The sequence below is a fragment of the Crocuta crocuta genome, unplaced genomic scaffold (assembly GCF_008692635.1).
Source record: "Crocuta crocuta isolate KB4526 unplaced genomic scaffold, BGI_CrCroc_1.0 scaffold179, whole genome shotgun sequence".
NCBI classification, from domain to species: Eukaryota; Metazoa; Chordata; class Mammalia; order Carnivora; family Hyaenidae; genus Crocuta; species Crocuta crocuta.
Window position 1 is genome coordinate 17,443,638 of NW_027551568.1, and position 17,961 is coordinate 17,461,598.

At 39.9% G+C, this 17,961-nt stretch overlaps 1 protein-coding gene across 1 annotated transcript in view; it reads right to left on the reverse strand.

Moving 5' to 3' along the window:
* Nucleotides 1-17,961, reverse strand: part of ADGRA3 (adhesion G protein-coupled receptor A3) — a gene marked incomplete at its 5' end in the record, with an annotated part of 126,599 nt that overhangs the window by 32,755 nt on the left and 75,883 nt on the right. The window contains 2 exons of the mRNA XM_077750467.1: nucleotides 2,311-2,514; nucleotides 4,623-4,784. Coding sequence (XP_077606593.1) covers nucleotides 2,311-2,514; nucleotides 4,623-4,784 — 366 coding nt within the window. The remainder of the gene's footprint in view (nucleotides 1-2,310; nucleotides 2,515-4,622; nucleotides 4,785-17,961) is intronic.

Sequence of the window (17,961 nt, forward strand, 5' to 3'; positions counted from 1 at the left end):
GAGAGAGGGAGACACAGAATTCGAAGCAGGCTCCAGGCTCTAAGCTGTCAGCACACAGCCCGATGCAGGGCTTGAACTCAAAACTTGTGAGATCATGACCTGAGTTGAAGTTGGACACGCAACCTACTGAGTCACCCAGGAGCCCCAAAGAAGGAAGGATTTTTAAGCAAGAGCCTGGTGACCCAAAGACTAAACAGGAAGCCACAGGGGTGTAGGTAATCTAGAAGTCCAAACCAGGCTATGATGGCAGTAAAGACAGAAGGATACATATTGAAGAAATACAAAAAAAAGCAATTCAAGGGGCGTCTGGGTTGCTCAGTTGGTTCAACGTCTGACTTCGGCTCAGGTCATGATCTCACAGTTCACGGGTTCAAGCCCCCACATCAGGCTCTGTGCTAACTGCCAGCTCAGAGCCTGGAGCCTGTTTCAGATTCTGTGTCTCCCTCTCTCTCTGGCGCTCCCCCGCTCACGCTGTCTCTCTCTCTCTCAATCTCTCTCTCAGAAATAAATAAAACAATAAAAAATTTTTTTAATAAAAAAAATTTAAAAAAGCAATTCAAGAAGTTCCTATTGTTAATGGAAAACTTCCTTTTTATAGATTTAACTTTGTATGTTAGCATATTCACCCATTCAAGGATAATATAACCAATTAGGAGGTGCTCATGTTATCTAGCGAGTGTATGCAATGCATTAAAAAAAGACATGCAAAGAGTAAAAATTGCCCTAGTATAAAGTTAAAAATGTGAAGTAAGTTTTCTATTAAAGTGCTAAAGCATTGTGCTCTGTTGACATTATAATTTTTAACTAATTTTGTGTCACGAAGGAAATACTCCTTTTTCACTCGGTTTAATCATGTCCACCAACGAAGCATGAATAATAGTGTAATGCGTCCTTGGTTTCTGGCCACAGATGATCTTAAAAGGATAGAATAGTATGAAATTGACAAATCTGAGGGTGTTCATTTAAAGCTTTCGACTTTGGCAGGTAGAAACTCTCCTTACCCAGAGGGGTAGCTTGTGAAATTGATGAAATGGAGGGTTTCATCATTTGTAATCCCTTTCTACCAGCTCTGATCATCTAAGATAGAAGGGTTCATCAATTTTAAGTGGTCCTCAAAGACACAAGCCTTTCTCTCTCGGGCTTGTGTGCGATGCTGTTTCTCTGCCTTTTGTGGTATGTTCCACCAATGAAAAACACAAGGAAAGGAAGAGGTCTGCGGAAGCATTGCTGGGTGCATTAAGTACCCTCACAGAGCCAAATGTAACAGATAAATCTTGCAAATCTTCCTCTGAGTATATTATATCAAGTAAATATATTATCGTTAGACATTCTGACCTAGCTGAGATAGTCCTGGGAAGTCAGGGAAGTTGAACTGCTTCTAAATTCAGTAAATTGGCTCTCCTTATGGAGGTCACCAATAGCAAGGTGTAACAAAATACATTAATTTTCTTTCTTTCATTCATTTATTCATTCATTCATTTAATAGTTACTGAATGCCCACAATGTGCCAGGACACCTAATACCTATTTGATCAATTACTATGCAGCCATTAAAGTGAATGGAATATTGTTTGCGACGTAACTTAGGGACAAGCCAGAAACAAAGAAAGTCCTGTATAATTAAAACCCACAGAGAACACAGCTACATGTGGCCACACAAAGCTAAGTGAAAAAAAGTAGTTCCATTAGGGTGTGGGGCTTGTGCTACCACTCGTTGCTTCAATGTAGTTTCAGTGAAACACATCTAAATCCCAAATTTTAAAAGTCAGTAAAAATGCTTTTCATTTTCCTTGCTGCAATAAAACACACATTTTCTGAAGACAGATCACATGTTTGCACTTCTTTGCCAAAAATCTTGATATACAGCTTGCCTGATGAAATGCCCAGTCTCAAGGCTGGCTTTTCCATTAGGTCCAAGAGGCACAGAGCCAGGGGCACAGAATACTTTCAGGAGGTCTACAGAAATGTTTTCATGTCTTTAAAATCGGGAGCATAAAAATGAACTTTCAGGTCAAAGAAAATGTTCTAATATGTATTAATACATTCATTTTTTTACCATTGCAGTCATGAAATATAATTTTGATATTTTTGTATGGAGAATGGGGTCCAAAGGGCAAAAGCGTCCAGGCCCATGAAAGTCATTCCATGTCCCTTCCTGGTCTGAATTTCTTTCAAAACAACAGCAAAAACAATACCAATACCCACCTCACCCCACAAAGAATTTCTACTTAGGTGATTCTGCAAAGCAAACCATTTTGAGTATTCTAATCTAACAACAGAAAGTCTTAAATGCTTATAGAATATAACATACCTTCAGTGCCAGACTCGAAAACGTATTTGAAACATTGCACTTAAAGCTCAGTTGCTTATCCAGGTTTCCATCTGGATCCCTCCTCCCATACTCGGAGAGGCCCGTCCGGTCGGAGGCTGCTACCTTCTGGAACACGGTACATGTCATCCCAGTGAAGCCAGCAGCTTTGATGACATAAGCTTCCAGAGCAATATTGGGTGAATACTTCAAAAGTCAAAGAGGAGTTATGAAAGATTTATAGCGTGAGGGAAAAGCACTTTCAAAGAGTTTTCAGACACAAAACACTGTACATAAGCTACAGGTACAAAGCTCTGGTTCTTAAGTAACAAAGACACTGTGTAGGTAACTGGCACATAAAAACGGAAGCTGGAAACCAAAGGATATCCTAATCTAGAAGGATGCCAACTGAGGAACATGGTTGCTGGCATGGAGCCCCACATGGGGCTGACAGTGCAGAGCCTGCTTGGGATTCTCTCTCTTCCTCTTTCTCTGTCCCTCCGCTGCTCATGCTGTTTCTCAAATAAATAAACTTTTTTAAAAAAAGAATTAAAATAGGGGCGCCTAGGTGGCTCAGTTGGTTGGGCGTCTGACTTTGGCTCAGGTCATGATTTCATGGTCCATGAGTTCAAGCCCCGTGTCAGGCTCTGTGCTGACAGCTCAGAGCCTGGAGCCTGTTTCAGATTCTGTGTCTCCCTCTCTCTCTGACCCTCCCCTGCTCACACTCTCTCTTTCTCTCAGTAATAAATAAATAAAACATTTAAAAAAAAATTAAAAAATTAAATAAAACAGGGATGCCTGGGTGGCTCAGTTAGTTAAGTATCTGACTTCGGCTCAGGTCATGATCTCACAGTTTGTGAGTTTGAGCCCTGTGTCAGGTTCTGAAGCCTGGAGCCTGCTTTGGATTCTGTGTCTACTTCTCTCTCTCTCTCTCTCTCCCCTTTCCTCACTTATGCTCTGTCTCTCTCTCAAAAATAAAAAGCATGAAAAATTAAAAAAATAAATAAAATAAATGGAGGGCAAATACCTACTATGCACTTTTACTGTACCCTTGAGTTCTCCAAAGAACCAATGAAGCTTAGAGAAAGGAAGAAGTTCTTTGAGCTGAGTAGTAAGGCTCAGGCAAAGTATTTAAAATAGATCTAAATGACCAGGGAAGGCCAAATGTGGCCATCAAAAATGGCGAGCCAGTTTCCAGTAAGGTCAGTGTCTGAGAGAGAAATTACCCTGAACTATGTTGTCCAGTCAGTAGCTCGGTAGCCCTCCGTTTTATTTATTATTCAAGAAAGTAATCCTAAACCTAATGGGGCAAAAGGAACAATAAAATAGTATCTTCAAAAAGATCCCATCCACCTTTGAAAAAATAGTAACCTTGAATTGTATAAAATCATAGGAGGAAGTAGAAAATATTCCATGAACCCACTTAAAATTAGGCAATGAGAACCATGGACCAGAGATCAGGGTACGAGTAATATGGGAATGACACAGTATTTATCACATTTACCACATTTGTACAAAAAGTCAGCAGTACAGCAAGAAATTTAGAACAGCTCAATTTAGCACAAATAAAATTTAATACGATTTGAGTGATTATTAAATATAAATACTCATTATTCCAAGAGTGAGACTGACTGGAAATGTCAATAGTTCACAAAGGTTAGAGGGCCTCCCGGTTCTCTCTCTTTTATTTAAAAAAATATTTTTTTTACTGTTTATTTATTTTTGAGAGAGACAGAGAGAGACAGCAAGACAGAGACAGAATGTGAGCAGGGGAGGGGCAGAGAGAGAAGGAGGCACAGAATCCGAAGCAGGCTCCAGGCTCCAAGCTGTCAGCACAGAGCCTGATGCGGGGCTCAAACTCACAAGCAGGGAGATCATGACAGGAGCCAAAGTCAGATGCTTAACCGACTCAGCCACCCAGGCGCTCCCCAGTTCTCTTTTGAAGCTGGAACCTGGGCAAACAATCAGACGCTCTCTCAAAACATCCTTCAGGGCCCAGAACACAGTATTAGCCGGGAGGGGTGGTGGGCATGTGACTGCACAGTGATCCTATAGTGTGCTTATTTGTCTTTCAGATTAAATGGTGATAACCACTCACACTGCAAATTAAAGTATTTTCCAGTTACCGAGAAAACAGATTACTCAAAAGCAAAATGAGCTTTTAACATGTTAGAGAACTGGAAATTCTGTGATAATCAGCAGGAACAGAAAACACCAACTGTATCATGAGAAAAGAAAAAAACCTATCTTTTACAAGTTCAAGGCGCTTTCAATGAATTTCTTTTCTTACAATTCCAGGACAATGTTACACTTACTGTTGAATAAACATGAGCTCCATTTGCTAATCGGTACGTGGCGATGCGCTGTAGACACTGGACAATTCTACTGCAGGCCCTAGCCTCCCTCTGGGCCAGCCACAGAACGCGCTCATCAGCCAACATGATGTTACTTGCAATGTCGACCATCACGTCACCTAGCTGGCCGGTGTGTAGGAGAGAAGGGAAAGACCATTAAAACCAATACAGGCTGTTTTACATAATCAAAATCACAGTGAGACACCAAGATTGGCCTTCAGTCTAAATGTTCACATGAAAACTCAACAGGCACTTTATTTTTTCTCACTGAAACATTTTCAGGTATGAACAGCACATTCAGGTGTAACCAGTTGGTAACATTTAGCTCAGGGGCGCCTGCCCGGCTCAGTTGGTTAAGCATCTGACTTTGGCTCAGGTCATGATCTCATAGTTCGTGAGTTCAAGCCCCGCGTCGGGCTCCGTGCTGAGAGCTCGGAGCCTGAAGCCCGCTTCGGGTTCTGTGGCTCCCTCTCTCTCTGTCTCTCTCTCTCTATCCCTTCCCCTGCTTGCACTCTTTCTCTTAAAAAAAAAACACATTTAGCTTAAAACAATATACTTAAATAACTACCAACTCATTGCTAAAGAATGACATGTGGTACTCAATTTCACAAGAGGGAATTAAGTTAATCAAAGAGAAGGGAACGACATCACGTGATTCCCAGAACAAAAAGATCTCAACTCTTTGGAAAAACATTAATAAAGACCTCTTCTTGTGTGTTAACTCAGTACTATTATTACAAAATACACACAGCTGCCTCTTTAGTACCCTGTCACGTCCAAAACCCTAGAGCTGTCCAGCTACCGAGTTCCCTGCATGTGCCAGGCCACTGGATGGGTCTTTGCACATGTGTTCATATATAAATAGGACTAATACATCCAGCACAACTGTCTCTCTCTACTCTCTAAAGCACTGCCACCTCATCCAATTAAAAATAGTTTATGGACTTCTTAATGCCTCTAACATAGTATATCACAATCTTTTCCTTATTTTATTTCCAAGGCAAACATCTTGAGGGCAGAGACAACACAATGTCTTACTTAGATTTATACCCTTATTCACTCGTAGAACTCCTGGCATAAAAGCCAATAGCTACACAGTTCCATTTACTCACTGACTATTTATTGAGGACCAAGGTGAGCCAGACACTGTCCGGAGCAATGGAGATACAGCAGTAAAAGAAACATACAAGACCTATTAGGGAGCTTATAATCTTTGAGGAAAACGCAAAACAAGTACACACACTTTTTTAAAGTGACTAAGTTGTGATAACTGCAAAACTACCAGAGCGATACATAGTGAAGAGAATGGAATTTAATCCACTCTATTTTAATGGACTCAGACATTTCCAAAGAGCATTTCCCCCCAAATCTAAGACTTTAACAAGATCAACTGAGAATCAGAAAGGCCTATAATCAACCTCAATACAACCCAGAGCCTATTCATTTTACACAATTCATGGAATATTAGCATCCTAGTATATATTCTATATATTCCTAACAACAAACAGGTATGGGAGGTGGGGGATTTCATTCTAACAGAAGCTCTTATTTCTGGAATTATAAAGGAGGCAGTGGGGGACATCTTGGTGTCTCATCCAGTTAAGCAACCAACTCTTGATTTTGGCTCAGGTCATGATCTCATAGTTCATGAGATTGAGTCCTGCACTGGACTCCACACTGACAGCACAGAGCCTGCTTGGGATTCTTTCTCTCCCTGCTTCTCCACCCTCTCAAAGTAAATAAACTTTAAAAAAAAAAAAAGGGCACTGACTCCAATATGCCAATTACTGAACACATCAATCAGCTATTTATACAGCAATTGAATAGTGACTGCCAGCTTTTGCCAAGAATTCAGAGTAGCGGGAATAAATTGGCTAAGTTTGTGTCTATTATTCCTACCTATTGTGGATTTTAAATACGCTCTACAGCTATCAAAGAAATTCCCATTGGCTCAAACACCAAAACGCTAATGTATAAGAAAACACAGATACTACAGAAATAAATATATGAGGTATTTATAGATTAGCACCATGACAATTCAACTTGTCTCATACTTTTTTTCAAGTTTTAAACACATGGACTTTATGAAGATCCCACATGAGACCTGACAGATACATCAGCCCCACTGAAAAACTGTAATTATTGCATGATCAAAAAGCCGCTGCTATGGCCCACCAGATTATGCCAGTAATGGAATTTAATGTGTGCTAATAACTGTAAAGAAAAGAAATATCTCTAGGAAGGTGTATAGCTAGCAAGAGTGATTGCTTTAGCTGAGAATAAGCTGTCTTTCTCATTACTTCATTCCAAACGGCTAAGAACTCGGGAAAGGGATTTGTTGCCAAAAGAGCCCCCAATACTCCCCAGAGCAGGTAATCACAAATTGCTGTAAACTTCTGTAGCTCAGTTATGGAAGCAGTTCTGAATCTGTCACAGTGGCAAAAAAGGACACAAAACAGGTAACAGTGCATGAAAAATTACATTGGATTAAAAAAGTATTCCTAAAATCTGACATACCAAGATAGTCTGGCAACTGCAAGGTACATTAAAAAGCATTGTATCTCTCCTTGACCTCATTTCCTGAAGGCCACTCCAGCCACAAAGGGGTCAGAAGGAATCACACACCTGCTCTCCCACCTGTCACACTGAATGGATGAAGCTCAAATAAAAACATGTGGGAATGCACATTATCAAGGATAAAAAGGGTAAAGAAATGGAAATGCCACGTTAATAACAAAGAAGGCATTAAATGTCATTCGTTACAAGAATAGTTCATGTTCTCAATATATGTGCTTGGAATTCTGATCAAAATCATCTGTAAATTTCATGAATGTCTGATGTGTTAGCAGAGGAAACACACAAGATAATATGTAAACTAAACTTGGTATTTAATTGTAACGTAGGAGAATGAAGACAGAATATTTATGTGCCTTCAAGTTAGACACTCCTGGGTTGAGACTTCAACTCTGTCACCCGCCACTTAAATACCCATGAGTCAATTACTGAGCCGGCCCAACACTCAGTTTGTTCACTTGTAAAATGAGACCAAGAACCCTATGAGAAGAGCTCAGAAGGTTTCACGCCATAGCAAATTGAGAAAATGAAAGGTATCTTCAATAAGCAACTCACACCATTTTTGAGAAAAGCCAAGGGATCTAGCCCTCCCTACCCGTTTGCATTTTCGAGCACAAATCAGCAGGGGGTACCCCTGTTAAACCTCTAAGAACCAGAAATGCAAGAATTACAGACTCATGTGTGGGGTGGGGCGGTGAGCTGGGCAGTTGTTTGGGGACAGCTAAGATGGTGACAGGTGTAAAGGAATGACATACCGTCCAAACTTGACTAGGTAATAATAACAGGAATAATAGCAGCAGCTGGTCTTAAGTTCAAGAAGCCCTCATGATGGTCTCCTAGTTACAAATTACGTATGATACTGAGGTCACACCTATCTCAAAGTGTGTTATTGCCCTGCATACTTTTAATGAAGGGATTGCTCCACTGTGAAAGCCGAGTTTTAAAAGTGTATTTATGTCCCTCAACTAGCTTCAAGGTCCTGAGTGCCTCCGGACCCCACAGTAGGCTTCTCAGCTTGCTTAGTGAAGCGGTCAATATTCAGTGAGGTCTCAACTGTGATGAGCATCAGGGCCTGTGGCAACGATGAAGCTCTGATTTTACTGTGGTCTAGCAGCGAAGAAGTAATAGGGAGTACAATGATGACCAAGGGATTTCAGGGAAACAAGTGAGAAGTGGCGGGGTGGGGGGGAGGGAGGCTGAGAATAACACTATGTGGAATAAATGTCCCATTATTCTTCGTTTGCTCACAAGAAGGATTTTAAGTGGCTTAGCAAAATAAAAAGGATTATTCCTTTAAATTAAGAAAGCAAATAAAGAGTGGGAAATACAGACGTTTAAGAAAAAGATACACAAGTAGGAAAATATGCATTGGGGCGTCTGGGTGGCTCAGTAGATTAAGCGTCTAACTTCAGCTCAGGTCATAATCTCGCAATTTGTAAGTTCAAGCCCCGCATCGGGCTCTGTACTGACGCTTGGAGCCTGGATCCTGCTTCAGATTCTGTGTCTTCCTCTCTCTCTGCCCTTCCTATGCTCATGCTCTATCTCTCTCTCAAAATAAATAAATGTTATAAAATTTTTTTTAAATATGCATCAATGCACAGCTTCTATGACACAGGAAAACAATGGTGTGTTTCTAAGCAAGGGGATGAAGACAATACCACAATTATCAACAGAAAGGAGAACACTTCCTTCAGGTCAACAAAGCTGCTTTTGTGACAAACTCTTGGCACATATGAGGAACGTTACCCAAGAAAGGAGGAATTTGATGGGTGGCCCCCTCGGACATCCCTTCACACAAATGGAAAAGCCTAACTCTGGGTGCCTGGGTGGCTTAGTTGGTTAAGCGTCTGACTTTTGTTTAGGTCATGATCTCACGGTNAAAAAAAGAAAGGCCTAACTCCTCAGTCCCCCACTTCTCCCAAGGGAAGCACATTTTGTTTTTTTTTTTCTTTTTTTTTTCAGATTACAGAAACCTACGTGCATCGCCCATTCTGGGAGGAAGGAGAACTGAGTACTCAGGACGATTCTCCTGCGAACAGCAAAAAATGCTGAGTGAAAACCCGTGAGAGGAAAAAAACGCACCACTGACCCGTCAGACGATAAAGACTGTTCCAGAGGCCCACAGCAAAATAGCGGCAGGACTCCAAGAAGCTTGGAGGTCGAACTCTGACGGCCGTGGCTTATGTTTTGCTTTGCAGGCAGGGCTCCGGCCCCACCAACGCAGGCCTACTAGAGATCACTGCCTTAGGCTGATAACATAAAGAGGACACCTCCAGGGTCAGGGCAAACCAGCAAGTAAAATGGAAACTGTCTTGACCTTGGCACAAAGTAGGAGGTGAAAAATCTCTTCCCCGGCAATTTGTAAACACAGCTGATCACACAGGACTGAGGCCAGGCATCACATTATTTCTGCGGTCTAAAACACCTCAAGCTGAGAACTAATTTCAAAGCAAACCCCTTAACCTTGGTATTGCCCCAGGCACTTCACAGAAGCAAACACATATTGCACTTAATAAGGGGACATTAGACCATTCCCATGAAGATGCCTCATCATCAATATTAATCAACACTGTTCTGGAGGTTCTTAGTAATGGACATCCAGAAAGGAAAAAAAAAAAAGATACAATTTAAATAGGAGTAGATAAACCAACTGTATTCACTGATAACGTATGTCTAGAAAATCCCACATAACCAACTGCAAAATTACGTGAATGAATTCCTTAAGGTAACCAGACATAAGGTGCACATTTTTAAAAACCATAATTAGGGAAAACTGACAATGACTAGATATTTGATCATATAAAGGACTAATGACATAACAGTATCACGGTTCTATTTTATTTTTTGTAATGCTTATTTATTTATTTTGAAAGAGAGAGAGAGAAAGAGGGAGAGAGAGACTGTGCATGTGAGTGTGTGCAAATGTGGGAGGGGCAGAGAGAAAGGGAGAGAGAAAATCCCAAGCAGGCTCTACCCCGTCAGCATGGAGACCCCACTGGGAGTTCACATTTATAAGCTGTGAGATCATGACCTGAACCAAAATCAAGAGCTGAGCGTTTAACCAACTGAGCCACCCAGGAGCTCCTCATGGTTCTATTTTAAAGTTCCTTTTATTTCAGGAAAATTACGGATGAAGTGAGACATCTAGAATGTGGTATTAAATGTTCCAGCACTGACGAAGGAAAACAAGAAAGAAAGAAGCAAGAAAAAGATAAAGGAAAAGAAAGAGAAGAATGTGGGTATGGGGAAAAAGGAAATAAGTGAATAGATGAAACACGACTAGTCAATACTGGAAAATGGTGAAGCCTGGTGAAAGGTAAAACACAGGTATTAATTATAACATTCTCTAGCCTACACTTTAGAATTTTCCAATAAAAAAAGGTTTCTGGAAAGTTTTTAGGAAGTTAAGCCCAAAGTGTGTGTGTGTGTGTGTGTGTGTGTATATACATATGTATACATATACATATATATTTTTTAAAAGCAAGACAGGGACAGAAAATGAAGACACTATAGTGGTCCTCAAAGCTTGTGCCAAAGCCAGGACACCCAGTATCACTTCAGTATTTCCACCTGAAATGGAAATTCTCAGGCTTCCCCATAGACATACTGAATCAGAAACTCAGGGGGCCAGGCCACCAATCCATTTAACAAACCTTCCAGGGGATGGAGATACACACTCAAGTTTCAGAAACAATGTAACAAAGTCAGGAGAGCCATCTGGGAAAAACTTAACACTAAAGTCTGACAAAAATCAAGGGAAAAGACATTAGCAATACTGAAAACAGAACGGTTAATACAGAAGTGGTTATATTTTAAGATAAGTAAGTGAAAGAACTTGACATTTTTAAAGATCTGGCCATAAAAATGTGCCAAATGAACTTTGTAGTAAACCAGCATCAGGGTGCATGCCTCACTCAGATATTTAAAACTAGAGCACAGTAAAAAATTAAAAATTTTGGATATATATATAATTTTAAGTATGTAATTAATTATAATTTAAAACCAGAGCACAGTGAGAGGACTGTTACACATAATCTGAACTCTATATACATTCTCATCTTCTGAAATGCACATATATTATTTTCATAAGAGACACCTATACTAAATACGAAACAGACACTGAAATTGCCTGATAGATAACCTTCAGCTGCTTTAAAAAGACCCCACTAAAGAGGCACCTCAATGACTCAGTTGGTTAGCATCCGACTTCATTTCAGGTCATGATCTCACTGTTCGTGGGTTCCAGCCCCGCATCAGGCACTGTGCTCATAGCGCAGAAACCACTTGGGATCCTGTCTCCCTCTCCTTCTGCCTTCTGCCCTTAGAGCTCACGCTCTCTCTCTCTCTCAAAAATAAATAAACCTTAAAAAAAAAAAAAAAGACCCCCACTAAATACATCATTCAGATCTGAAGGCTGGAAAGCTTTCAGCATCCACCTTAAGATCACAGAGCACAGGCTTGAGCTGCCTAGACTCAATCACAGGTTAAAAAGCAACTGCTTCACAATATTTCCCCTTATGAATTATTCATAACAGAATAACTTTTTGGACATAAAGCAAAAAATCAATATAATTATTTGTCCAACTAAGCCATATGCATTTCAGGATACCTTAGAATAATTTCATGGCAATTAACATAAAATGAAGCCCTTAAACATCATGATTTCTTTTTACTGTCCTAATAAATGGTGACAGGTACGGCCTATACTTTAACTTTCCAGAGAATCAGATAGGATGTCTGTCACTACCACAAGTAATATTACATTTATGCCTCAATTATTCAATCTTGAATATTTTTCTTCTGTTTCTCCTACTTATACTTAATAATTTGCTATCATTTGTTTCCAAAGGTAATTCATACTTTGCCTCTACTGTCATCAGTGAAAGTGACAGCAACCTCCTCCAAACTAAGTTTTTAGTTAAGTAATTAAATTTAGTTAAGTAATAAAAGTCTGGTGACTTTTTTCTTTCTTAAAAAAAGAACCTGCTTCTTAGCTTCTGAGGTAAGAATGTTAAATTTCCTAACTTTGTGAAAGTATAACCTAGCTTCCAATGATTCCACAAAAACAGTTTCACCTGTATTTTCTCACTTGGGCCCACAAACACTGCAAGTTAAAGAGGGCAAATATCATCCCCCTTTTTAAGAATAAAGGAAGGGCCCCAGGTTAATAAGTAACTCATGAGACACTATATACTTCTGGTCCTCAACAAGATGCTTCTAATCTGAGAGCACACCAAAGTGAAGACTATCTTCTGGACACAGCACTAAACACGGGGAAATGCACAATTCTGGGCACCATGTTACTCTTCCCGAGCTGGGAGGTGGACAGAGCTCCTTCAGGCCAAAACAGGGCAGCATGGGAATAAACAGACATTATGTATTGGCCATATATTTCTCAACGTCCACATTCCAGAAGAGATTCCATTTATTCCCGGGACTCAAACCATTGCCACTTCCATGAATGATTTCTCATCGTGTAGCAGCCAACCTGTGATTATAATCAAAAGGGAAAGCAGCACTACCACAGAGCCAGAATCCAGACAGCCTCTCCCACCACTGGAAAAATTTACCACGGGAAGCAGGCTGTGGTCCAGAGAGTCCATCAAAGTAGCAAGACGGTGCTTGAGAAAACTGTAGTCTGAAGTTCAGAGAGCAACACTGAAATGTTATCTCAAGTGGTCCCTTGACCTGAGTCCCAGTTAAATACATGTAACTGTTTTTCTTCCTTTAGTAACTACACCCTATCAAAGAAAGCACCTAGGGTACTGGGGCTATAGTTCTAAGTTGCAAAACTTATCACCAAAATGCAAGATACTAAGCAGTGTCCCAAAGAGGAAAAAAAAAAGTTCCTTGGTTTAAATGATGTAGAAAAACTAGGCATAGTATTTACCTTATAACATTATTAATGAATCTGGGAGATCCTACATCAAGAAATATGTTAGACTGTGTTCAGTCCAGTGTTTCCCCACAACCGTATATGGAATACTTTGGAAAACCACGACAGGGCAACACTACTAGAAAGTGAATGTGAGGGGCACTTGGGTGGCTCAGTCGGTTAAGCATCTGATTCTTCATCTTGGCTCAGGTCATGATCTCACAGTTCATGAGGTTAAGCCCCTCACTGGGCTCCAAGCTGACAGTGTGCTGATAGAGCAGAGTCTGCTTGTGAATCTCTCCCTAACCCTCTCTCTCTCTGCCCCTCCCCTGCTCTCTCTAAACAGAGAAACAAACAAATCTTTTTTTTTTTTTTTTAAGTCCACAAAGCAGAAAACTTCTCGATTATACAGATAAGACTTCTGGGTTCTGTTTTCAGCCCTGCCCTAACCTAGCTACATATAAACTCAGGCAAATCATTTAATTTTCTTTGGGCTTCATTTCTTTTCTTTTTTTTTAATATATTTTTTTAATGTTTGCTTATTTTTGAGAGACAGAGCAAGAGCAGGGGAGGAGCAGAGAGAGAGGGAGACTCAGGATCTGAATCAGGCTCCAGGCTCCGAGCTGTCAACACAGAGCCCGGCACAGGGCTTGAACCCACAAACTGTGAGATCATGACATGAGCTGAAGTTGGACAAATAAGCGACCGAGCCACCCAGGCACCCCAAAATATACTCATTTTCAAAGTCACTAAATTTTCCCAACTTGCGTATTACAATCATTTGGAATTTGAAAAAAGTTCCTAAAAATGGTTTCTTTTTCCAGGACATTACAAAAGAAATTAAGCAATTTAATACAAGATCTGGGTGACTAAAACTCACAATAAGGATGGCTTTCCTTGCCAGGGAAGTTAACCCATGGCCCCATGTACTCCTGAATGTGGTATCCAGTCCAGACCATATCTAGGAAGACTGACCAGAGAATTTAGGCAACCGCGAAGCCTCAGATGGGCAGGGAACGAAGTCAGCAGTTCTCAGCCAGGGCCACAAGCCCCTATCCCCATACTCAGAGCTCTAGTACCTGCCTATCCCAAAAGATGATAATAGGGGCGCCTGGGTGGCTCAGTTGCTTAGGCGTCCAACTTTGGCTCAGGTCATGATCTCACAGTCTGTGGTTTCCAGCCCCATGTTGGGCTCTGTGCTGATAGCTAGCTCGGTGCCTGGAGCCAGCTTCAGATTCTGTGTCTCCTTCTCTCTCCCTGCCCTCTCCCGCTCATGCTCTCTCTCCCTCTCTCTCTCAATAATAAATAAACATTAAAATAAATAAATAAAGTTCAAGAGATGCTAATAGCAGGTCCCACTTCTCCAAGGCCATTATCAGCAGACACACCCAGAAACCCAAAGAGAGCTAACTGGTGAAAAAAACAAACCCGTTAAGTGTAGAAGAGGAACCCATTACTCAAATGCATAAATAAGGAATCAAGGATCATGAAAAGTCATGTAAGTATGACACCACCAAAGGAAACTCATTAAGTTCCAATAACCAAGGATCCATGAACTGTCAGACAAAGAATTTAAAATAATCCTCTTAAGGAAGTTCAGTGAGCTACAAGAAAACAGAGACACCACTAAATAAAACTTGGGAAACAATACGTAAATAACACAAGAAGTCTGACACGAAAACAGCAAACAAACAGAAATCCGAGAATTGAAAAATATAAATAATTAAAGAATGAAACACAGTTTCAAAAGTAGACTCAGCCACTGCAGAAAAAAGAATCAACAACTTGGGGGGCACCTAGCTGGCTCAGTCGGAAGAGCATATGACTTTTGATCTCAGGGCTGTTGCCCCAAGTTGGGTGTAGAGATTACTTAAATAAATACAACTTGAAAAAAAAAAATCAATAATGGGAGAGGAGAGGACACTGGAAATTACAGAATCAGAGAAGCAAAACTGGAATGAAACAGAGTGAAAAAAGCCTACAGGAATTATGGGACACAATGGGGGAGGAAGCAAAACAATATTCACCTTATGGGAATTCCAAAAGGAGAAAAGAAAGAGAAATGGAGAGAAAGTATACTTAAAGCAATAACATCTGGGGCACCTGGGTGGTTCAGTCAGTTAAGTATCTGACTCTTGATTTTAGTTCAGGTCATGATCTCGTAGTTCACGGTTCATGAGATGGAGCCCCACATTGGGCTCTGCACTGACATGCAGAGTCTGCCTGGGATTCTCTCTCCCCTCTCTTTCTCTGCTCCTCCCCAACTCTCTCTCTCTCTCTCAAATAAACATTTTTATTTTATTTAAAGGTAGTGTAAATCTTACTGGTAACAGTAAACATATAGGCATTTCATATTCTACAATATGGTAATAGTGGCACATAAGTTACTTAAAACTCTAGTTTAAAAGTTAAAAGAATATACTTAAAACAACCATAACGACAATAACCTGTTACAATTTACATTAAAAAAAATATTTTAGAAGCCATGGATGGGGCTTCTACTCGTGACCCCAAGGTCAAGAATCACATGCTCTACTAAGGCAGAGAGGCCCCCCTACGTGGTTTCTGTACCATATAAATAGTAACAGTAGTAACCTAAAATCTGAGGGAGAGAAGTAAAGCTGCAAGTTTACAAACTCTACTGAAGTTGTCATCAGTTTATAAAATAGAGTGTGGTAAGTTTAAGGTATTTTATGTGAGCCTCATGGCAACCACCCAGAAAAACCTTATACCAATTACAACAAAAAACACAATAAAGAAGTCAAAACATACTGATACCAAGAGACATCAAAACAACAAAAAAGATAGCAGGATAAGAATCATGGAATAATGGATCTACAAAACAAGCAGAAAACAATTAACAAAATGACAATAGTTAAGTCCTTAACTATCAATAATTACGTTAAATGTTAAGAAGATTAAATTGTCCAATTAAAAGACAGAGAGTGGCTCAATAGATTAAAAAAAAAAAAAAAAGACCCAACAATATTCTGACTTACTTTAGACTTTTTAAAGGCACACCTACGCTGAAAGAAAAGGATGGAGAAAGACATTTTGAGCAAATGATAACCAAAACCAAAACAGACTTAAAAAGACACAGAAATCATTATACAATGATAAAGTGGTCAACGTAACAAGAAGATCTAACAGCTGTAAATATTCATGCACCCAACATTGGAACACCTAAATATATGAAGCAGAAACTAACTGAACTAAAAGGAGAGACAAACAATAAAACAATAGTACTTGCGGACTTTGATACCTGACTCTCAACAATGGACAGATCACCCTGACAGAGAATCAAAAGGAAGCAGTATATCTGAACAACACTAGACACTAAGAGGATCTAACAGACAGATACAGAACATTCTACTCAACAACAGAAGAATACACATTTCTCTCAAGTATACACAGAACAATTTCTAGAATGGACCATATATCAGGCCACAAAACAAGTCTCCACAAATTCAAGAAGACTGAGATCATAAGCAAGTATCTTTTCAGCTACAATGGCATGAAACTAGAAATTAGTGGCAAGAGGGAAAATGGAAAATTCACGAACATATGGAAATTAAACAACACGCTACTCAATAATCAATAGATCAAAGAAGAAATTAAGGGGAATTTAAAATGGTTTTTGTGGGGCGCCTGACTGGCTGGCTCAGTTGGTAGAGCATGTGACTCGATCTCAGGGTTGTAAGTTCGAGTCGAACATCTGGTATAGAGATTATTTAAAAATACAATCTTATAAAAAAAGATTCTCGAGACAAAAGAAAATGGAAACACAACAAACATACCAGAACTTAGGAGATGCAGCAAAAGCAGTTCTAAAAGCAAAGTTCATGGCAATAAACACCTACATTAAGAAATAAGAAAGATTCCAAATAACTTCATTCTATACCTTCAGGATCTAGAAAAGGAAGAGCAAAGTAAGCTCAACAGTGGCAGAAGAAAAAAAGTATATGTATATAATGAAGATTAAAGAGAAAATAAATGAAATAGAGAACAAAAAAATAGAAAAGATTAACCAAAACAAAGAATCACTTCTTTGAAAAGAAACATCAAAACTGATAAACCCTTACACCAACCAAGGAAAAAAGGAAACTCAAATCATCAAAATTATAAATGAAAAAGGAGACATTACAACTGATATCACAGAAATTCAAAGGATCATGAGAGTACAATGAAAAACTATATGCCAACAAACGAGACAGCCTAGAAGAAAAAGTTCTTTGAAACGTACCACTTACCAAAACTAAATCAGATAGAAATAGAAAATCTGAATGGACCAATTACTAGTAAGAAGATTAAATCAGTAATCAAAAATATTGCTGGGCACCTGCGTGGCTCAGTCAGTTAAGTGTCCAACTTCAGCTCAGGTCATGATCTCATCGTTCGCGGGTTCAAGCCCCACACTGGGCTCTGTGCGGAGAGCCCAGAGCCTAGAGCCTGCTTCAGGTTCTGTGTCTCCCTCTCTCTCTGCCCCTCCCCTGCTCATACTGTCTCTGTCTCTAAAAAATGAATAAACATTAAAAAAAAAAAATGTGTGTGTGTGTGTGTATGTTCCAAACCCTCCACCCACAACGAAGAAAAGCCTGAAGAAGCCTGAAAAGACCAGGATGAAATGGTCTCACTGGTGAATAGACATTTCTCCAAAGATATATGTAAAGCCAACAGGTACATGAAAAGGTCTTCAACATCACAAGTCATCAGGGAAAAGCAAATGAGGTACCACCCCAGACTTGTTAGAATGGCTACCACCAAAAAGACAAGCTGGCAAAAATATGGAGAAAGGGGAACTTTTGTGCACTTGGTAGGAATGTAAATTTGTAAAGTCACACTATGCCAAAC